This window comes from Hordeum vulgare, chromosome 2H (genome assembly GCF_904849725.1).
Source record: "Hordeum vulgare subsp. vulgare chromosome 2H, MorexV3_pseudomolecules_assembly, whole genome shotgun sequence".
In the NCBI taxonomy this organism is placed as follows: domain Eukaryota; kingdom Viridiplantae; phylum Streptophyta; class Magnoliopsida; order Poales; family Poaceae; genus Hordeum; species Hordeum vulgare.
Window position 1 is genome coordinate 85744922 of NC_058519.1, and position 23644 is coordinate 85768565.

General features: G+C 42.9%; 1 protein-coding gene across 1 annotated transcript; it reads left to right on the forward strand.

Annotated features, from left to right (window-relative positions):
* Positions 1 to 769: 769 nt before the first annotated feature.
* On the forward strand, positions 770 to 22872 carry LOC123429671 (cytochrome P450 709B2-like). The gene is made up of 4 exons (XM_045113682.1): positions 770 to 1052; positions 1129 to 1352; positions 21618 to 21874; positions 21994 to 22872. The coding sequence occupies exons 1-4, from the start codon at positions 770 to 772 to the stop codon at positions 22787 to 22789; spliced, it is 1560 nt and encodes a 519-aa protein (XP_044969617.1). The 3' UTR covers positions 22790 to 22872.
* The last annotated feature ends 772 nt before the right edge of the window (positions 22873 to 23644 follow it).

Sequence of the window (23644 nt, forward strand, 5' to 3'; positions counted from 1 at the left end):
AATATTCTGCCTTTATAAGACACTAAAGCATATGCTTGGTGGACTGGTATCATTGCCCTTTCTAACCAACAAACAACATGTTCACTCTCAATATAGATGCATTCAACTGTTAATTACAATTCAAGTAGTTAATTACTCCTTCCTTTTCTAAATATAAGTCCTTTTAAAAATTTCACTATATATTACTCCCTCCGTTTTAAATTAAGTGACTCAACTTTGTGCTAACTTTAGTACAAAGTTAATACAAAGTTGAGTCACTTAATTTGGAACAAAGGGAGATACGAAACAAAATGAGTGAATCTACACTCTAAAATATGACTACATGCATATATGTAGTCTATAATAAAATCTCTAAAAGGTATTATATTTAAGAACGGAGGGTACAATGCAAGTTTAATCTATACTTTTAGAGAAAATTTGATATTTTTCGATGTAAATTATGTTAAGTATGGCCGAAATTAAATCGTACACAGTGACTCTCCGTACTTCAGTTATGTTATTATACGTACGGAGCCAAAGTGTGTGTGTGTGTGTGTGGTTATATGGTTCTTTTTTCTGTTATCTGTACTTCACCAGAAGTCCGTGCGTGGGCATAATTTCCATGGCTGTCGCGGTCAGGGCAGGTCACCCCATAGCACATACTCATTCCTCGAGAGAACGACCTTCGCCTTCAGTTGCTGCCCAAAATTCTTGTATAAATACAACCTCCTCGGCTCGTTCTTGTCCTACAGCAAAGACACACAATCTTCCTAACGCACACACCAACACCATGGGCGTGGCCATGATCTGGACGGTGGCGGCCGGTGCGGCGGCGGCGCTGGCCTCGTGGTGGGCGCTCGGCGCGCTGTCGCGGTTCGTGTGGAGGCCCCGTGCCATAGCCAGGGCGTTCCGCACGCAGGGCGTTGGCGGGCCGCACTACCGGTTCCTGGTTGGCAACATCCTGGAGATGAAGCGGCTCATCGCCGAGACCGCCGGCCTCGCGCTCGACGCCGGCTGCCACGACTACGGCGCCCTGGTGCAGCCCTACTTCCATAAATGGATGGCCCTCTACGGTACGTGTTCGTGCGTGCTTGATCGTCTTCTTCGTGCCGTGCGCACGTGATGACGGCGCCGCGCGCATGCATGCAGGGCGGACGTTCGTGTCCTGGTTCGGGGAGACGCCGGAGCTGTTCATGGGCGACGTGAACATGGTGAAGCAGGTGCTCTCCGACCGCACCGGGCTGTTCACCAAGAACCCCGTCAGCGATCACTTCACCCGCGGGCTCGGCAAGGGGCTCATCCTCATCGACGGCGACGAGTGGAAGCGCCACCGGAAGGTCGTCCATCCAGTGTTCAACCTTGACAAGCTAAAGGTATAAATATATACTCCTCCGTTCTTTTATTTAAATTAGCAAAAGGACTCGTGCGTTACAATGAAAAAAAACAATTATAATCTTCAATGATGCTGATCATATTATGTCTTTAAAATTTTAGGACATTCCTTGAAATGCATGAACATTTTTTGAATTAGCAAACATTTTTTCAATTACAAAATCATGGACTTTTATTGTTTTCACCAACATTGTTCTCAAAATTATGAACATTTTTCTGAATATGCGAATACTTTTACAAAAATCCCGAGCATTTTTTGAATTCACAAATATTTTATGTTTTCTTCAAACTTTTATTTCAAAATTCTCAGTTTTATAAATTGCAAAAGTTTTTCAAATTTCTAAATTATTTAAATTGAAAATTGGAACAGAAAAATGAAAATAAAAAACGAGACTAAAAACAGAGGCACGAACTGTTTTTAAGATCTTGGACTTTTGTCTAAAAACATTGACTTTCTTTATTTTATGGACATTTTCTCAAAATTTAAACATTTTTTTGTATATGCAAACATTTTCAAAACTCCTAAGTAGTTTTTGAATTCTCAAAAAAAATATGTTTTCTTGAATATTTTATTTCGAAATTCTCACTTTCTTAAAATTGAGAAAAGTTATTTGAAGTTATAAATTATTTAAAGTAGAAAAACAAAATGGAAATAAAAAGAAAAATGAAAAAACTAAAATAAAAAAACAGACGCCCATGCATGGGCCGGCCCAAACAGGTGTGCTGCATCTTTTTCCAACGCACAGCGCGTAATATAGGAGGTGCCTACATGGGCCGGCCCAGTCCAAAGATTTTTCTGTTTGAAACGTTTTCTATGACTTATAGGTGGCATTGGTGGGTAATTTGTTCAACTTTAGGGACAATTTGAATGACGTACGGCAGAAGCTGTATTTGCTTTATTAGTCGGTATAGATATAGATATAGATATAAATATAAATATAGATATAAATATAAATATAGATATAGATGTATTTACTTTTTACTACTCCGCTTCTTCTTTACTTCATACTCCCTTTGTATCATAACATTTCTTTGCAGGTCATACCATAATATTTATTGTTGAGAAGAACTAGTCAGTTTTCCTCAACAATAAATATAGGAAAGAAGGGGTATATTAGTTTTGCCTTAATTCAGATTCTCTAAAGTTAGATTAGGTCTATTTTTTATAATAGTTACAATAACGAACCCATATTATTAGATCTATCATTAATTATATTTCATTTATTTTACATTATAAATTTTATACTACAATATAATGTTGGTCAAATATTATAGAGTTTGGCATAAGACATGAAAGTTACTCCCTCCGTTCCATAACATAAAAGCGTTTTAAAATACGTTCTTACATTATGAAACAGAGGGAGTAGAAAGAAAGTACTAGGCCTGCCACATTTACCATGACGCAGGTTACACAAGTTTGACAGAGTTCACTTGTGGCAAAATTCACGTGATGCAAACTAGATCTCACATATCATTAACTCAGAGAGGCAAGACTACCTAAAATGTACCAAAGTATACAATCAAAAAAAAAAATGTACCAAAGTATGACGTCAATGTTGATCGACTAACGAGTAAGCATGTGGGGCAAAAAGGAATGATAAATGTTGGAAAAACATGATATAGGAACCAAACACGCCCTTAGAAAAATATTTTCTGCCGTAAATGTAGTGCTACTTTCTGGAGAGATAATTTGTGCATGTGCCATTCAAGGAGAGCGGGAGACAGGGATGCATTTTCTCCATTTTTAAATATAAGTCTTCTAAGAAACTATATTATGGATTATATACGGATGTATATAGATATATTTTTTAGTATAGATTCACTCATTTATTTCGTATGTAGTTTATAGTAAAAAAATAAAAGACTTATATTTAGAAACGGAGCAAGTATGTATAGGCTGATGCGTACCATACATATTCGTACACGAACCAAAATCGTAGTATTCATTATTGCTTTATAATAATTGTGTTTATTTACTTAAGATTTTCTAGACAGCTTTAGTTGAGGGAACCACACATATTATATTAAACGATAAAATATGTACAATTCCATACACACATATATATACTGGGGCATGACAAGTATCCAGGAAAGTTTGCAGAAAAAACTCACATAAAAGACTATTACAAATAAACTCATTGGAATCCCTATAATCAATCAAATCTGAAATAGCCGTCGATCCATGTCGCCGAGATGCACACTGAGGAAAGAGGCAGAGAACTAATAAATCAAAATCGAGGTCGATCCATGTCGCCGAGATGCACACTGAGGAAAGAGGCAGAGAACTAATAAATCAAAATCGAGGCTAGCGTCATAGCCTTGTAGGCATTGTGAGCCAAAGACCAGACCTATAGAATAGACGCGTGATGATGTGGTGTGTCAATCGAGGATGTTTTTCATGTCGACCTGGATCCAGATCTTATGCATGCATCCCGCAGTTATTGTCGGGAAAGAACGTCAAATTCATCACCATCGGGCCATCAACTTTGTACCTGCACCAATCTGTCACTTGTCATCGACATCGAAAAACACAAAAACCGCCAGACGCAGGAAGTTTTCCGGATAATTGAGGACACGTGAACACCATCAGCGTGCATCTCTAGCAGGAGACATCCATGGGCGATCAAATCACAGTATGTGGTCCACGTAATTGATTTTACTGTAGTGCTGTGGTATACCGTATACCTCAGGTTACATACTCTTGTTATTTACCTGCTGCTAGCCATCGAAGTAGTTACTTATTAAGGATAATTTTACTCTTAGTGTTGTTCAAGTTTTGTGCTCTCGTCAGACAAAGGTGAAATTGATGAAAACCATGAATACTAGGCTAGCACACATGACATTTTTATAGAAAAAGCTCACTTGGATGAGCATCAGAAATCAGCTCCCAATGAAAGTCGACATGGCCGGTCCTCAGATTTTAAGGACCCGAGACGAAAATAAAACTCGGACCCTTTAATATAAACATCGGAACAAATAAGCAATATATGTGTATAAGGAACCTAGATAGAAAAAATTGGATAAATACCTTCTCTAGAATCGTGTCATCGCCATAATCATTGGGCGCGGCATGGCCTCCTCTCGGTGATGAATAGAGTTTCTATATAGGGTCGCGCTATTCGTCATACTCGGTGAGGAATAGTTATTCTTCATCCCCCTCGATTTTAACATCAATGCATCATAATTTTACGTTCCGTAAATTTTTTCTTATTTTATACGTAAAAAAATATAATCAATGTAAAAAAAATATGTCACGTAAAATTACGACCATGCAAAAATAGTGCAAAATATACAATAAACTCAGTTTTTCTTGGTCTTGTGACCTATATTTTTGTTTTTGTTTTGTCATATTTTACGTAGTGATTCAATATAAATGTAAATATTTATATTTCAAATGTAAATTATTTGTAAATTGATTGTAAGATTATCTCGGGTGAAGAATAAACTATTCTGCACCCTGGGTGATAAATGGTAGTTAACACCACTTGTGTTTTGTATATTGTATGTAGTATCTATCAAATCAGAGAGTATGTACGCGTAGTATGTAGTATATAATAATGTTTAGGTAGTATATATACTATTTTTTGGTAGTATGTATCATATTTTGTGTATGTCTTTTTTACGTACAAAAATATATGTATTTCATAAATATAATAAAAACTATGGGCTAACTTGTATTTTTTCATGTAACTCACTTGGAAAAATCTTATATATAATATATAAACATAATAAAAATGATAAATTAATATATATATATATATACTACCACATGATAGTATATGAAACATGTGGGGTAACTATCCCTAGGTGGTAGGATGTATTTTTCATATATATATACTAGCAAAAGGGGCTGTGCGTTGCAACGACAGAAAAAAATACCACACATTTTTAATCTTTTTATAATCATTTTGATTTATTAAAATAATAAGCTAACTAACTAATGTAGTCAGTCCTATCCTATTTTATTGAGAAATCAACCCGTTCATTGTTAATTCCACCATGATGAGAAATTGAGCGGGACAAGCAAAGCAAAACAAAGAGGCTACGTGAATTGATCAATGGACTGTTATCTTATTTCACTCATGGGGTAGAGAATGTGGATCAGATGACAAACTGAAGGTGGTGTTCCATTCTCTGTCTCTACAACAATACAATCTTACATTCAATACATTCATTCATCAGCAAACAAATCCCACAAAACAAAATTTCTTGCCGGTGCTTGGCACATGGTTGGAGGCATGGGGAGGGGATCTCACCAGATGATGAGTTCCTGTCGGAGGACGGGATACGACAAGGGGAGCAAGGGTTAGGCGCCTCTATCTGGCCATAAGGAGTCGCCGTTGCCGCGCCATAACCTCGGAGTTCCCCGTGTGAGCCATGGAGGCCCGCCTCCACCTGCAAGTACTTCGCTCCGCCGCGCCACCGCTGTTCTGCATCGAGCAGACGCATCATCCCGAGTCACTCTAGCTGCCGCGTTGACTTGATCCAGAAGCTGTGCTCGAGCGCCGAAACGGGGGCAGCAAAGGGGCAGAGGTACGGCTGCGGAGGCGGGTGTTTTGAGATCGACAACAGTGGTGGTTGAGGTCGGCTGCGGCGGCGAGTGGTGTGGCAGCGGCCTAGGCACAGGTCAGGGTGGACCAGGGTCGACGCGATGCGCTCGAGGGCCGCAACGGGGGCAGTGAGCGGGGACAGGTACGGACGCGGAGGCGGGTGGATTGAGATCGGCAGCGGTGGCGGTTGAGGTCGGCCGCGACAGCGAGTGGTGTGGCGGCGTCCTGGGCACAGGCCAGGGTGGCCCAGGGTCGACGGGAGGAGGCGATGCGTACGGGTATAATTTTTGCAGCGAATCGTTTTTTCCTTTTGCGTTGTAGATAAATGATGGAGTGCGGGTTGAATAACAAAAATTGAAGGGGCTTTTTATAAAAATACCGCGGTGGGTTTTCCGACGAAAGCAATAACCGTTTTATTATTAGGTATATATATATATATATATATATATATATATATATATATATATATATATATATATATATATATATATAAACTGTTCATGAAATACCATGTCAACCCAACTATTTAGATTGAGTACTACAGTAAATTAAGATTTAGCACTCCCTTGAACATGATTTCCTTTTCTTTTGTTGTCGTATGGCTGAAATGTATCTTGAACTGATCAATAGAGCTTCCCAGTTTAAAACTGAGCATATAATATAACTTACACTTGTCAATTAGCACACTATACATGGTTCTCCAATTGAAATAATTCACGAATCTAAGGTGATGTTCTTGGTCTTTAACTACACCAGAGTAACACCTTTTCTTTTCCTTTTCAAACACCAAGTAGTCACCAGAATACAAGATAAGGGGGTAATTAAAAATCTAAGACCTAAAATTTTACAAACCTTGGTTGATCCACCGAACAGAACCAACGCAGTGTAACTTTTGACCACTTGATCTTGAGGAGTGAGGAGTGATTGCAGTTTTGGCTGGCAGGGGCGCATACACCACAGGAAGAATTAGAAGATGTAGATGCAGATTTTGAGGAACGGGAGATGAATCGATCGCTAGCGGCGGCCGTCGACGGTTATACTACAACGAGAGCACAATTTTTTCTAACAAATCCAGCCTGCCAGGCTTGCGCCGCACCTACATGCATATAAAACGAGAATCGATCGCTAGCGGCGGCCGTCGACGGTTATACAACGAGAGCACAATTTTTTCTAACAAATCCAGCCTGCCAGGCTCGCGCCGCACCTACATGCATATAAAACGAGAATCGATTGGGTCTGGCTTTGAAGTTGAAGTAGGGGTGGGCATATAAAACGAAAATCGATTGGGGATTGAGAAAATAAGTTTTATTTACCGTCATGTTTATTCAAAAGAATCTATCTCTCCCTAGCATATATATATAATAATATAATAATAATAATCTTTATCTAATAATAAAGAGGCTATCGCTTCCGTCGGAAAATCCACCGACAAAAAAGCCCTTATTGTTTATGACATTAAACTCGTAGTATATATTAAATATTTTTTTAAATACTCATATCTTTTAACCGTAACTCCAAATTTAACATATTATACATGGAATTTGATTAGAAAAATATGTACAATTTAAATATGCTATTATTTTATCTGTTAAACGTTTAATAAAAATACTATCTAGGGTGTAATTTTAATAAATAAGTTTTGTCTTTCTTTCATACCGGTACTCATCCGAGTCGGGGATGAACACGTCAACAAAATCATGATTAGAGATGAAACTGAAGGTCACTTGACTGATTCTTTGTACGTATTAAATCTACATGCAAGCCGTGTTAAAATAGAAGACCCGTAAAATTTTGAACTGCAGTTTTGTAGGATAAGACCATTTTTATTTGTATCGTAACTATAAATTCTCAAATTATAGACATTTTTTATAAATTAAGAGCGTGTGACGTGTGGTATTTCTTTCTCCCGTTGCAACGCATGGGCCCTTTTGGCGGCTATTGCTTCCGTCGGAAAACCCACCGTGGTATTTTTATAAAAAGCCCCTTAATTTTTGTTATTCAACCCGCGCTCCATCATTTATCTGCAACGCAAAAGAAAAAACGATTCGCTGCAAAAATTATATCCGTACACATCGCCTCCTTCCGTCGACCCTGGGCCACCCTGGCGTGTGCCCAGGCCGCCGCCACACCACTCGCCGCCGCGGCCGACCTCAACCGCCACCCCTGTCGATCTCAACCCACCCGCCTCCGCGGTCGTACCTCTCCCCGTTCACTGCCCCCGTTGCGGCGCCCGAGAGCATCGCGTCGACCCTGGTCCATCCTGGCCTGTGCCCATGCCGCTGCCACACCACTCGCCGCCGCGGCCGACCTCAACCATCACTGTTGTCGATCTCAACCCACCCGCCTCCACAGTCGTACCTCTGCCCACTTGCTGCCCCCGTTTCGACGCTCGAGCACAACTTCTGGATCAAATCAACGCGACCGCTACAGTGACTTGGGATGATGCGTCTGCTCAATGCAGAACGGCGGCAGCGCGGCGGAGCGAAGTACTTGCAGGTGGAGGCGGGCCTCCATGGCTCACACGGGGAACTCTGAGGTTATGGCACGGCAACGGCGACTCCTTATGACCAGATAGAGGCGCCTAACCCTTGCTCCCCTCATCATATCCCCTCCTCCGGCAGGAACTCATCATCTGGTAAGATCCCCTCCCCATGCCTCCAACAGTGTGCCAAGCACCGGCAAGAAATTTTATTTTGTGGAGATTTGTTTGCTGATGAATGAATGTATTGAATGTAAGATTGTATTGTTGTAGAGACAGAGAATGGAACACCACCTTCAGTTTGTCATCTGATCCCACATTCTCTATCCCATGAGTGAAATAAAATAACAGTACATTGATCAATTCACGTAGCCTCTTTGTTTTGCTTTGCTTGTCCCGCTTAATTTCTCATCATGGTGGAATTAACAATGATCGGGTTGATTTCTCAACAAAATAGGATAGGACTGACTATATTAGTTAGTTAGCTTATTATTTTAATAAGTCAAAATAATTATAAAAAGATTAAAAGTGTGTGGTATTTTTTCTCCCGTTGTAACGCACGGGCCCTTTTGCTAGTATAATAATAATAATAATAATAATAATAATAATCTTCCCTAATAATATAGTAACTATTGCTTCTGTAGTCCGTCATGGCTGTTTTACATAAAACCCCCTGTCGTTTTCTGAAATCAACCCGCAGTCCGGATTTAAGTCAAAAAAGAAAACTTTTTTTTACATTTTACACAACACCCCCTATGTTTAATCTGATTGATTTTGCCATCTGGTATCTTCGTCTTCACAGGTCGCCGGTACAGAAGACGGCATCAACGAGCGGCAGGCGATCTTCTCCGCCTGCTTCAGCGCGGCGTTCATCATGCTCCACCCGACCAAGTACGCCCCATGCTCGCTGAGAAGATGCAGACGTACGGCGCCACCGGGTGGCTCGTCAACACCGGCCGGTCCGGTGGAAGGTACTATCCATGCCCTTGCAATGAGATTCCTCGCGACCACCAGTGCGTTGCTAACTCTGCATTTCTCCCTGTCCAGGTATGGCGTTGGCAAGCGGATCAAGCTGCCATACACCAGGAAGATCATCAACGCCATCCACTCCGGCGAGCTCCTCACGCTCAACTACCACAAGACCGAGGTCTTCGGCCTCGAGATCCCCACGGCCATCGACGGCGTGAATTTGTACATACGTACGTCTGTATTTATACGTGCAGTTGTTTTTGTTCACGGACAAGTACCGGGGCCGGTACGACGAGTGCGTGCAGGTGGTGAAGAGCTACTACACGTCGGCGAGCGGGTACAAGGACGAGCTGCTGTGGGCGGCGCTGTGGCTGCACCGCGCCACCGGCGGCCGCGAGTACCTCGACTACGTCGTCTCCAACGCCGACGACTTCGGCGGCACCGGCTGGGGCGTCTCCGAGTTCAGCTGGGACATAAAGTACCCCGGCCTACAGATCCTCGCCTCCAAGGTCAGTACTACTACTACCATCAGTGTCTCTCCATTGCTGACGCACGCACGCAAGCAACCCATGCATGCATGCACCAACCTATCCACCTTTCCTTGGACCGGTCAAACTTTCTTACCTTTTCATGGTTGCATACATGATAAAAGTGATTTCCTCGCCAAAAATAGGATCATTCCACCGCCCATCGCGGCAGCTAGCTGTAATTTAGTCAAAGGCATACGTCAATTACTACTCTACTGGAGTACTATTGTACTCCCTCCGTTCCTAAATATAAGACGATGTAAAGATTTTACTCCCTCCGTTTCATAATATAAGTCTTTTTATAGATTGCACTAGAGGACTACGTACGGATGTATGTAGACATACTTTAAAGTGTAGATTCACTCATTTTGCTCTGTATGTAGTCCCTTAGTAAAATCGTTTAAAAGACTTATATTTAGGAACGGAGGGAGTACATACGGAGCAAAATGAGTGAATCTATACTTTAAAATTTGTCTATATACATCCGTATGTAATCCATAGTGCAATCTTTACAAGATCATATATTTAGGAACAAAGGGAGTAGTAGTCAGTAGCAGCTGTAGTACTACGTAACAAAATAGCAGGGGGTTAATACTGCATGGGATGAATGCGGTTAATTCGTCCCATATATTCGGGAAGAACTTCGAGTTGTTCGCCAGCTACAAAATCGGGGAGGACAGCACCCTCACCGAGGAGATCCTTGCTGCTGGACCCAAAGTCTGATTGCCCACGTCGCTCCTAGATGGAGAGCGCGAAGCAATGGAACTGTGTTTTTTTTCTTTGAGAATAAAACAGTGGTGTTTGTGTGTGTGCGCTGCGTAGGTCGATGACGATGATGATGATGACGAAAATTGGGTCCGTGTGCGGAGCTGCATTGTTAGCGTTGGACATGCTTGAGTATAAAGGCATCCCGATCAATCGAATAGACATGACCATATATCAACTGAAGGTAATCAATTGTAAATATTGCATCTTATATATATATCTTTAAGTATTCAGTGTTGGTATAAACGCATGTTAATAATGTGCACGTGTGGACAATTCAGCATCTGCACAAAAATCTTCGTTATAATGACTATCCATTCAACGTCTCCTTTTCTCCTTTGTACTATTTCTCATCAAAGATTAAAAGTATTGAACGGCCCATCTAGATGGTGCGTGAGTGTAACCGTAAGTGCACGACATCAATATGATGAGTCAAAATCAAAAATGTATCAAAATTAAAATAATAACTTAAATAAAATAAAATGTTTATCCCGTTGCAACGCACAGGTATTTTTACTAGTCTATACCTAATAATAAAGAGGCTATTGCTTCCGTCGGAAAACCCACCACGACATTTTTCTAAAAAAGCCTCTATAATTTTTGTTATTCAACCCATGCTCCATCATTTATCTGCAACGTAAAAGGAAAAAACAATTCGCTGCAAAAATTATATCCATACGCATCGCCTCCTCCCGTCTACCCTGGGCCACCCTGGCCTGTGCCGAGGCCACCGCCACACCACTCGCCGCCGTGGCCGACCTCAACCGCCACCGCTGCCGATCTCAACCCACCCGCCTCCGCGACCGTACCTCTCCCCGTTGCGACGCTCAAGCGCATCGCGTCGACCCTGATCCACCCTGGCCTGTGCCCAGGCCGCTGCCACACCACTCGCCGCCGCAGCCGACCTCAACCACCACTGTTGTCGATCTCAACCCACTCGCCTCCGCGGCCGTACCGATGCCCGCTTGCTGCCCCGTTTCGGCGCTCGAGCACAGCTTCTGGATTAAATCAACGCGAGAGCTACAGTGACTGGGGATGATGCGTCTGCTCGATGCAGAACGGCGGCGGCGCGCGGATAAGGCGCGGTGGAGCAAAGTACTTGCTGGTGGAGGCGGGCCTCCATGGCTCACACGGGGAACTCCGAGGTTATGGCGCGGCAACGGCAACTCCTTATGGCCAGATAGAGGCGCCTAACCTTTGCTCCCCTCCTCGTATCCCCTCCTCCGGCAGGAACTCATCATCTGGTGAGATCCCCTCCCCATGCCTCCAACCGTGTGCCAAGCACCGGCAAGAAATTTTGTTTTGTGGAGATTTGTTTGCTGATGAATGAATGTATTGAATGTAAGATTGTATTGTTGTAGAGACAGAGAATGGAACACCGCCTTCAGTTTATGACCTGATCCCACATGGGTGAAATAAGATAACAATCCATTGATCAATTCACGTAGCCTCTTTGTTTTGCTTTGCTTGTCCCGCTCAATTTCTCATCATGGTGGAATTAACAATGGACGGATTGATTTCTCAACAAAATAGGATAGGACTGACTACATTAGTTAGTTAGCTTATTATTTTAATAAATCAAAATGATTAAAAAAAGATTAAAATTGTGTAGTATTTTTTTCTACCGTTGCAACGCACGGGTCCTTTTGCTATCTCCCCTAATAATAAAGCATGCACTGCTTCTGACGTCCGTCGTGGCTTTTTTGCAAAAACACCCCTGTAGTTTCATCTAATTAAGCCGCGGCACGTTTTTGAAGTGAGTCTGAACCGGGTTTTTTCCACATTTTACACAAAACCCCTTTACTTTCGTGCTAAATAACCCGCAGTCCAAATTATATTCAGAACGAATCGTTTTTTAAAATTTTTACATACACCCCTCACGTATGCGTTAATAACCTCGAAGTCCATTCAGAATAAATATGTATTTTCAAATAACAATATCTTTTAAACCGTAAATCCAATTTAAACATGTTATATATGAAACTTGATTAGAAAAATGTGTAGAGTTTGAATATGTTGTTATTTTACATATTAAATATTTTAAAAAATATACTATTTAGGATACAATGCTAATCAATATTTGTCTTTATTTCGTACCGACTATTTGTATTGTAACATGTTAACTTAAGCATCAATATTTGGGAAATGTTATAATCTTTGGACATGATATACTTGCACTAGGTTCTTTCTTTGTACATATTTGATAATCTAAGACCTTACGTACGTGTCTTTTTTTATTTTTCTCCCGTTGCAACGCACGGGCATTTGTGCTAGTAATAATAAAACCCCGATCGTTTCTGTCGTACGTCGTGGCTTCTTTGCAGAAAAACCCCTAAGGTTTATCGAAATCAACCCGCAATCCTCCCTGAAGCTGAAGCTCGTCTACCTTTGCGCGTGCAGATGCAGAGAGCTCGCAGGTCCTGGCCGGCGACGTGAGCTTTGCAGCAGGGCTTCGGCGTGGCGAGGAGGGCAAGGAAGGTCGGATCCACATCGGAGTTCCTCGGATCCGTCCATCCCCGGCGGCTGGCAGGCGGACAACAGGCGATGTCACGGCGAGCAGGGCGGGGTGCTCGTGGGGCTCCTCCCCTCGATCCCAAAGGGGTTGGCTGGCGGCGGCGCGCCAAGTGGCTATGGCTACGGGAGTGGTTGCCGTCGTGGGTGAAGCGCCCCGGCGAGGAGACGAGCGCGGGGTCGGGCGAGGAGCTCGGCAGGGAAAGGCTGCATAGGTTGCAGCTCTTGCCGAGCTAGGCCTTGGGGAGGGCAGCCATCCGAGCTGAGGTCGACTGGATCCGCGGCGAGAGGCGAGTTCTGGTGGTGGAGAGATGGATCTGGTCGATGGGGCGACCTGCACGCGAGCGACAGCGGCGGCACCTTGGGACATCGTCAAAACTGCAACTCTGGCAGCGCAATGGATCACCTGGTGGAGAAAACAAGTCAAGGGGAGAGGGGGTAAGGGCGGAGCAGCGAGAGGAGGGAAGCAACAGAAGGCAACTCTGGCAGCGCAATGGCTCCCCTGATGGATAAAACAAGACAAGGGGAGAGGGGGTGAGGGAGGAGCAGCACGAGGAGGGAAGCAACAGAAGGCGGACATAGAAGCGGGAGACGGAGTTGAAGCCGGCGCCCACCTCGCCCGTTTTCATCACTATTCACCAATTTATATACGTTCTTAAGTTGTTGGAGAATCAATAAGCTGTTTCAGGAATTGTCTGGTTGGATGACGTGTTATGTGAAGTTGATTGCCCTCGGAGTGAAAGAAAGAGAGGCAAAGCGGGAGCCTTTGCTCGATTGGTTGGCTCTACACAGAGAGAAGGTGGCGGCTCAGGATAAGGCAAGGGTTACGCTGTTCGATCGGTGTCAATTCCTGAAACAGAGAAGGCAGAGGCACAAGGTCGGCGTCCATGGAGGACAGAGGAGAGACCCACGGAGGTCTCTTGAGAAGGGAAAGGGACGAGGTCGGCGACCATGGCGGACAGAGGAGAGACCCACAGAGGACACAATTAGGACAGAGGGATGCGGAGGAACCTGTTGGATATTACCTGTTCGATCACATGCATCATGCAGCAGGGGGCTATGAATAGGCGATGTGCGAGAAGAAGGGGGGACTCGGGAGAGGTAGGAGACAACAGCGTTGCGTTTCACAGTCTTAACGATCGCCGAATATTTACGAATCCTATGTAAACGATTTATCCTTTTCTGCCTTCTGCGTGCGACTGGATTTATCAGGCCTATTCACGGTATGTTTGTTTGTTTGTGAGGCCTACAGCTCACAATGGATTGTAGTGTATGTATAAACTCAGATTTCGTCTGATATATTGTACACTGCATTGCTAATTTCACCTGATTTAAATTTTGACCATGGCAACAGTGCCAAGTTGTTTACTGAAGGTGAGTAGCAGCAGGTAGGATGCATGTTCTGAATTTTTGCAGTAAGATTCAGACAATACCGAGTTAAGATTGCTAACCGTGATACTGATGTATGATGTTTCCACGAATATCTAGCAGGCTATTAAGGATGGGAATAACCTGTTCACAAACTAGCGTCCCAAAATACCTTTGATCTATAGCTTTTTTAATCAGGGACTTTTCTCCTGCATTGGACGTGACTATGGACGTGACTAAAGTAGATTTACGTTACTTAGGTGACATGAAATTTAAGAATGGCCAAGGTGCTTAGGTTTATAATTAGGAAATGAAAAAGCTGCAATTAGTGGAATTTTTCTCCATAACAACGCATGGCCATTCAACTACAGATCTTTTTATGTAGACAAATGCATTTATTGTGCATGTCCTTTTCCAAAAAAATGTATTTTACATGTATGATACTTTAACGAATAGATAATTAAGTTTTTGTTAAGATGAATCTTGATAGCATCACATACGTGAGTGTTCTCCCATGGCAAAGCATAGACCAACAAATATGAAAGGATTCTTTTCTCCCGCCGCAACGCATGGGCATTTCTGTTAGTACCTACTAATAAAAGAAATAAGTATTCTTAGTCCGTGTTGCTATTTTATAGAAACCCCCTTAATGTTTCTAACATTAAACCCGTAGTACATATTAAATGTTTTTTAAAATACTCATATCTTTTAAACCGTAACTTTAAATTCAACATCTTATATATGGAATTTGATTAAAAATATGTAGAATTTGAATATGATATTATTTTACATGTTAAACATTTAATATATTTTTATCTAGGATGCAATTTTAATAAATAATTCGTTATTCGTCTTTCTTTCATACCGGTACTAATCCTGATTAGGGATGAACACGTCAACAAAATCAGAATTGGAGATGAAATTGAAGGTCAGTTGACCGTTTCTTTATATGTACTAGTAAGCATGCACGTGCTATGCACGTCTCATTAGAATTCAAAAAACTTACACGTCTCATTAGAATTCAAAAAATGAATTCCTAAATCTCACAGTTTCAATCTACGATATTTACAATCATGCATGTGGAATGATTTTGGAGTGCATCCATTTACTCCTTGAGTTTAAATCTTGTTGACTTATCCTTTTCTTAAACAAACGATGGGTATGTAATCGTGTACGTACAAACACACGTACTAATATATGCTATTTATGTGATTATAGAAGTACTAATTATGTATAAAGATCAACAGAGGTTCATAGACGCTCGCGTGTGGATCTGAAACCTCCATGCTCTATTCTTCTATAATATACAACTAAAAATAATATATATTTACGAAGACAAGAGAAAAGTCGGAAAAAAAAGATAAATTCCCTTCTCTGATGACACAAACAGGTCAAGGTCAGACTACCATTTAGTGAGCAAGAAAGATTGATAGCATGACCAAAAATGATAGTTTGCAGACGGCAATTGAAGATATGATTTCAAGGGTCCATGCACAAAAGACTAACATTAAAGGTGAATAACAATGTATGATAAGAAGTGGTAGTAAATCTTAGGTCAAGAAAAATACCTAAGAGAAAATATGTACCGATTGTCGAAAGAGCCTGACCAGCAGCAAACATCCATGGGAGATTTTACCACTAAAGAAGCTGCTCCATTTGATATGCTCTAAAAAGACTAATGAAATTATGAAGCACTCCTCCGCAACTTTGGAGATTTAGGTATACACATTGATTTTACAATGTGTCAGATATGTGACAAAAAAGCATAACCTACGAGAATAATGGAAGTACAAGTAAGTTATATGCATGAATAAAACACAACCTACAAGAACATAGGTGCAAAAAATTCAGAACACGGAAAATTTACATATGCCTAGAAGGTCACTGACCAAAGATTGAGATAAATGGTCAAGGATTCTTCTTAGTTGACCGGCGCTCGCTTTCCAGCTCACCCACCCGATCACGTGCTTGCCGGAGTTCCAACTGGAGGTTAGCAACATAAGATGCATCTTGCTGCTCATCCAGAAGATTTAGTTGGCTGGCTATCAGATAGGCATCATGTGATTCCATTCTTTTCATGTTATCAGGCTCCCATTTTGTTGCTTTCTCCATAGTGGTAACATGTAGCATAGGTGAAGCACCATGAAACTATACCTGCAGAATTAAATCCGTCAGTTCTTACAAATAATTTTGCATACCACTACATGTGAAATAGTCAAGATTATAGTTGACTTCTGACTCACCTTGTGAAGCTCTTCACTCTTTCGCTCCAAAACAGAAACTGGGCTTGAAATCTCATTCTTAAGATTCTGGTGATGACCCAACGTATCTTGTTTAAGAAGCTGGATTTGTAGATGCCTCGGGATATGCTGTCGTATAGAAAATACAACCATTATAAGTCACGAGGAGAAGCTGGACTTGTAAATTTACATATGCCTAGAAGGTCACTGACCAAAGATTGAGATAAATGGTCAAGGATTCCCATCATTTAATTCTGTGAAAAATCCAAAAATATATCACTGAGAAAATCAAGTTTCATTGACCAAAAATATAGAAAAAACACATTGCAAGATTGCATAGATAACTGTGTTCAGGAACTAATTAATAGTACTCCCTCTGTAAAAAAATATATAGTGATCTAAACGCTCATACATTCCTTTACAGAGGGAGTATATATACAAAGCATCATTGGAGAACTTCCAATCATATGTGATTTCTTTGCATCACTCAACAATGTAGTATGCAAACGACAATCTTCATTAGTAAATTCAGTGAGAAAAATATAGTAGTGTCATAGACTCACAATTTATAGGCATTGCCCTTGGCAGGTTTGAAACAAAAAATAATTAGTTGTGCATGGAAATTAAACTAACAAGTGAAATACAATCCAGTATGACAAGACCGCGGGGCATGTTGAAACCCCATAACCAATTGCGCGACGGAGAAATCAAAATCTCCCATCCAAAACCCCTTTGGTATCGTCTCAATTGGTCATCCTTCATAAAACCTTATTAAAAGTCACTGGAACAATATCAAAACATTACATCTGAGTTGCATCAATCAATACCTTGTTGCGTGGATCACTTGTTTGTAGGAAAATTACACCAGAACTTCATGTGCCCACGACATTCAAGGTTCAAAGCTCACCCTGAGAGTAGTTTGAGAATCAATTAGGGAGAAGGATTTCAGAGTGATTTTGTCTGCATCTGTAGCTAAACCTGGACGCAACATTCAAAGAATTTGTGATTCATGTATAAATAAGTTAGACATGACAGGTGCAACACATTAGTAACGAAACAATTTTGTGAAAGAATCGGCAAAGTAGAACTTATGAGGTTTCATTATGTACCTCCAAACAAATTCTCTAAAACAATTTTCCAGCTCTTAGTGGTTCTCTCGGGACGACCTTGTAACAAGAGCACAACCATAGATGAATCAATTAATAGAACAATAGGAAGATAAAAAATTATATCGAATAGCAAAGAACATGTAAGTTAACATGAAAGTAGGACGCCTTTCTAAATCATTAGAATGTATCACTATATATAAATCAAATTAAGTGCTCTAAATTCTAAACCTGTAAAACATAGTCAAATATTATTTATACAACAGGAACCATGTTAGGTTTCACCTCAATTTTCTCTACCAGTATGTATTCAACTCTACCGAAATCCAACATAATTTAGCATTAATTTTCAATCTAGTTTTTCACATCATGCACATCAAAGTGAGAAAATGTCCAATATCTTCTCCCCTCCAACTTCCCATAATTCCCTTTCTTTAAGTTGAGAACTCCATAGCACTGTATTTGTATTTCTTATAGGTTGAGAAAGAATATATATAATTAGCATATGGACTATATGTAATCAAGTGGTCACTAACTCACATATATTGTGCAGATATCTTCAATACCCTTCGTGTATGACACATCAGACCCAGTAGAGTTTAAAAAGCTGAGAAATGATCCGATTAACACAAAGAATCAAACTAAATCTAGATTGATTTCTAAAGTCAAAAGGATAAGAGCAAGAGAGCACACAAACGATGTATGTTGCTTCCGTCTACTGCAGCATGCCTCAGCTGCACTTTGGTCTGTGGATTCGTGGAGCCGTGCGTCTGCGTCTGCGCCAGCGCCTGTGTGGTGAACAATGTACGTGGGCTGCTCTAGCAGAACTTGAGGGATCGATCGCTAGCCTGCAACAAATTAGCTTCACCCTGATGCACCGCTACTTGTATTACCTCATGCAGATGCAGATTATAGCTCCTAGTTAGCACTAAACAAAATTATTTACTCTGATGCATGTGCATCAGGGAGTCACCAAGTACCTCTGGCCCGGACTGGCAGTGTGCGCTACGATCCTAAAAAACACAGACTGATGGATCAATCTCACACACTATATGCTATTTAACAGTTTAACAACATAAAATCTGCGAGCGTCTAATTTTGGGACGGAGGAAGTACTAATTATGTATAAAGATACAACCATACAAAACTACTGCAGTTTTATGATTTACAGGTCTGGCACAAGGGAAATATGTATGCTATTTAACAGTTTAACAATATCACCATGCAGTTTTCGCCTTTTGGGCCGAACATTAGTTATGAAGAACAAAGTTGAAACATGCAACAGAAAATTAGGGGTAATAGACGCTGCTCATTTAGTGTAACATGCAGCAATGGTGGGATATTGTCAGTTACATATCCAGAAGCTAACAACACCAACATTATTACTAATTAGTATTGCAAAAGGCCATCACCTGTTGTGCCCATAGGCTCTTCTCCTTGTCGACGGGCCCCTGTTCTTTCACCATTCGCTGCCTGGAGACCATCTTGGGGTAGAATGGATACCCCGCCGCGTTGGGCACCTCCCTCGTCTCCGCCGCCACAGGGTCGCTCCACGTCACCTGCCCCTTGTTGCCGCCCACCGCAGAGCTCGACTCCCCGCCTCCGAAGGCCCCGGCTTTCAGTGTCGTGGCGTAGTCGAGGGAAGGGGTGGAGGAGCTGCTGCTGCCTGCAGAGCTTGGAGGGGAAGGAATGACCTTGGGGGGCAGCATCCCCTTGCCCTTCCGGTTGAACCCAGTAGAGGAGGAGCTCGACCCATCGGAGTAGCCCCTGTTGGATCAATTCTAGTAACAGTGAACAGGACAATTCAGAGCCACCAGGTAGAAATGATGCCCTGTGAACAGGACAATCCTCAACGAATATGCTCTGGATCTTGGGGTTTCTCTTACCGTCCATCTGGAAAAATCTCAGACGTTTATCCAGGCCTGCATCAAGCATCAGCAGGCCATTCCTGTGAAACTGCACGAAATTGATAGGGCCACTGGATGGCTCCTGCGCATTACCATCAAGCATCAACAAGCCTTGAGAAGTCCAATATGCCAGGCAGAAGCTTAGCAGTACCCTTGACAACAAGCACATCGAAGAATATTGTCGACTCCGCTGTCCTCACCGGATTCATCATCGTACACCCAGTGAGAGGAGCTTTACGGTCCATATCTTCCCAGCCAGTGAAGGGGTTCAACTTGGCATGGTGACCGTGCAACCTAGCTTCACACTCTCTGTCCGAGATCACACGCTCATCAGCCTCCTTTCTCAACTTCCTCAATCTTGCAACCTTTAAGATGTCCACCACAGTCTGCTCCTCCTCGTCATCTACCCACGCAGGCTTCCTCCCCTAATTGACCATCTCATTTTCATCGACTTCACTGCAGAAGCTCTCCTCATGATCACCGTTACCGGCAGACCGATTCATGAAGAACAAAGGACCATCCCTGCCATGATCCGACAGCACAGCCCCAAATTTAGTGCCAAACTTCAGTGGCGCATAGATCGGCCCAAACAACAAAACTTGTACATAGAAATCAACAACAAAACTTGTACAAAGGCATATGCTTACACGAGTAGTTTCTCGGAAGAATGGCTCATCATGTACAAGCAGAATAACAATCTTGATAATTAGGACGCAAGTATATGATACAAGATATTAAGAACACTGCTAATTAAATAAAAAAGTTTAAGAAAGGCAAGAAACAAAGGTACCTGGATGGCCGAGCGGGGCGAGCGGGGAGCGGCACGGGGGCGGCGGCGGCCAAGCGGGGCGCGGCGCGGGGAGAGCGCAGCGGGGCACGACACGGCGCGGGGAGAGCGGGGTGCGACGCGGGGCGAGCGGGATCGGCGCTGAGAGGAGGGCGGCGGTGGCGCGGCACGGGGGGCGGCGGCCAAGCGCGGCGCGGCGCGGGGCGGGAAGAGCGGGGTGCGGCGCGGGGCGAGCGCAGCGGGGCGCGGCAGGGCGCGGGGAGCGGCGCGGGGTGATCGGAAGCGGAGGGCGGCGATGGCAGGGCGGGAGAGGAGGGCGGCGGTGGCGCGGGGCCAACGGTGGCGGTACTCGGCGACGGGAGAGGAGGGTCGCGGCGGCGGGTCGGGAGAGGAGGGCGGCTCGGGGGCGGGGAGCGGGGGGGAGGGGTCGCGGCAGTTGGGCGAGCGGGAGCGGCGCGCGGGGGCGAGTAGGAGCGGCGGGCGATCGGGGTGAGCGGGGCGAGGGCTTGCGCCACCGCCGCCCTCCTCTTTTTTTTTCTTGCGTGATTGCAAGTTTCGTTGGTGGAGTATGTTCAGCCAATTGTAATTGCTAAGTACATCCAGCAGACGGTGGATTAATGAGGGCTGTTAGATTAAGATCTGTGGGATTAATCGTGGGGTGCTGATTGGTTTTTTTTTTGTGGGGCGTTTGATGGGGTGTTTGTAGTGTAATTCTTGTTCGATTGTTTAATAGTAGTATAGATTAAATCTACATGCAAGCCGTGTTAAAAAGAAGACCTCTGAAATCTTGAACTGAATTTTTGTAGGGTAAGACCATATCTCTTTCTGCTGTAATTACGAAGTCTCAGATTATAGATATTTTTTATAAATTAAGAGTGTATGGTTTTTTCTCCTGTTACAACGCACGGGTAATGATCAAATTAAGTTGCTTATGGTTACAAACTGTGAAAATCCAAACAACAGAAGGGTTATTTCATAAGAATATGGAGTGTGATTTATATTGACTTTTGCATGTGCGATGAGGTTTGGCTTGACAGATGTTGGCAGTGACCGTGTCCGGCTGTGTTGGCTCGGTGGTCTCCAACTGGGAGACAAAGCTGGAGAAGGGCAACGGCGAATTGGAGATCGAGGTTAGCTGCCAGTTCGGGGAGATTGCAGCTAATGTAATCTCGCACGTAGCATTTGGGAATAACCACAAAGAGGCCAAGGAAGTACATCTAATACAGAAAGAGCTCCAGCATCTTGTCTTCTCTAGTCTATTCAACGACATTTTGAGCCATATCTCGGTATTCAGGTACATATACGAACTTCTTGTTCATCCCTCCCCGCTAGTAAATTTGAATTAGCACACATCATAAAGTTTCATAGAGCACAATGATTAAATCAATGCGTGTTATTTGTGAAATTAATCAGGTATCTCCCAACAAAAAATAACCTGAAGATGTGGAGGCTTCAGAGAAAGGTGAGGAGCATACTGATCAACATCATCGAGAGCCGGCTCACCGCGAAGGACACTACAGGTTACGGGAACGACATGCTCGGGGTAATCCTGGAGGCATGCACGCCAGAGCAGGTGCAAAATCCGCTCATGAGCATAGATGAGATCATAGAAGAGTGCAAAACCTTCTACTTAGCTGGGCACGAGACCACCACACAACTGCTTACCTGGACCATGTTCTTGCTGAGTACGCATGAGGAGTGGCAGGAGATGCTCAGAGAGGAGGTGCTAACTGTGTGTGGCAATGAAATTCCCACTGGCGACATGCTCAACAAGTTGAAACTGGTCAATATGTTCATCCTTGAAACTCTCAGATTATACGCCCCCGTCTCACTAACCCAGAGGATAGCAGGATCAGATATCGAGCTCAACGGCATCAGGGTGCCTAAGGGCACAATCTTAACGATCCCGGTCAAGACAATACACCGTGACAAAGAGCTATGGGGCGAGGATGCCGACGAATTCAAGCCTAAAAGGTTTGAGAATGGAGCGACGAGAGCCGCAAACCACCCCAATGCATTTGTGCCCTTCTCCAGTGGACCAAGGGCATGCGTTGGCCAGAACTTTGCTATGATCGAGGTGAAAGTTGTGATGGCAATGATCCTGCAGAAATTCTCAGTCGGGCTATCTCCAAAGTACGTCCATGCACCAATGGATGTTTTCACGATATGTCCCAAATATGGGCTTCCTGTTGTTCTCAGGAGCCTGTAGAGTTTTCTTATATCGAAGTTATGATGCTATATATCGTGGGCTATACGCCTATATCACGCTACATCAATTCTCAATTCGTGTTGCAATGTTCACACATTTCATCATCTTGATTGTGCCACAGGCTGATTTTACACATCAGTAAAATTGTTTTCATGCATGTATGTAACATGATCAGTGATGGTCCTTTGTGCAAATGCTAGTGTTCTACGTACTATCTTTTCAGTTTTATCAACTCAGTGTGTATGTGGCTTGTACCTTCACTTCATTATATGAATGAGAGACAAATTACCATCAACAAAAAAAATGGTTAGGCTTGGACTTCCAATTAGTAGTCAATTTATTTTCAACTAGATGATACCCCAAATGTTGTTGTGGGAATGCTTTGCAATACATGTAAGTGATGTTTGCTTGTATGAAATACGAATATTTGGAAGAATTATGTGAGGAAAAAAATTAAAATCCATATGATTGGGGATTTTTATTAAAAAGTACTCCCTCTGTACATAAATAATTGTAGTTGAGAAGAACTAGTAGTTTTTTCCAACTATAATTATTTAGGTACAGAAGGAGTACTAGTCATTGTATGTGGACTTAGCCACAAGAAACCCCAACCAGCAACCGGATTCACCCGTGTTGGTCCCCCGTGGGCGACACTGGTGCGATACGCACCGAGAGCTACCAACCTCCCCCCCCCTTGACTGTCGCTTGGCGTCAGTGGCAATGGTCCCCCTCACTTGGTGGAGGGCCGCAAGGGGCTATTGTAAGAGCATAATCTTTCCTAAGTAGTTTTGCTGGTTGATGACAACACCTTTGCGGACTAATCGTGTTCTTTGAGCTTTCAGAGGTTATCAGGTG

Excerpts from the sequence above, each read along its gene's own strand:
- LOC123429671 (XM_045113682.1), top strand. The coding sequence starts at position 770 with ATGGGCGTGGCCATGATCTGGACGGTGGCGGCCGGTGCGGCGGCGGCG. Across the intron at positions 1,353-21,617 it reads TCAACCTTGACAAGCTAAAG|ATGTTGGCAGTGACCGTGTC; the intron begins GTATAAATATAT and ends TTGGCTTGACAG. Across the intron at positions 21,875-21,993 it reads AGCCATATCTCGGTATTCAG|GTATCTCCCAACAAAAAATA; the intron begins GTACATATACGA and ends GAAATTAATCAG.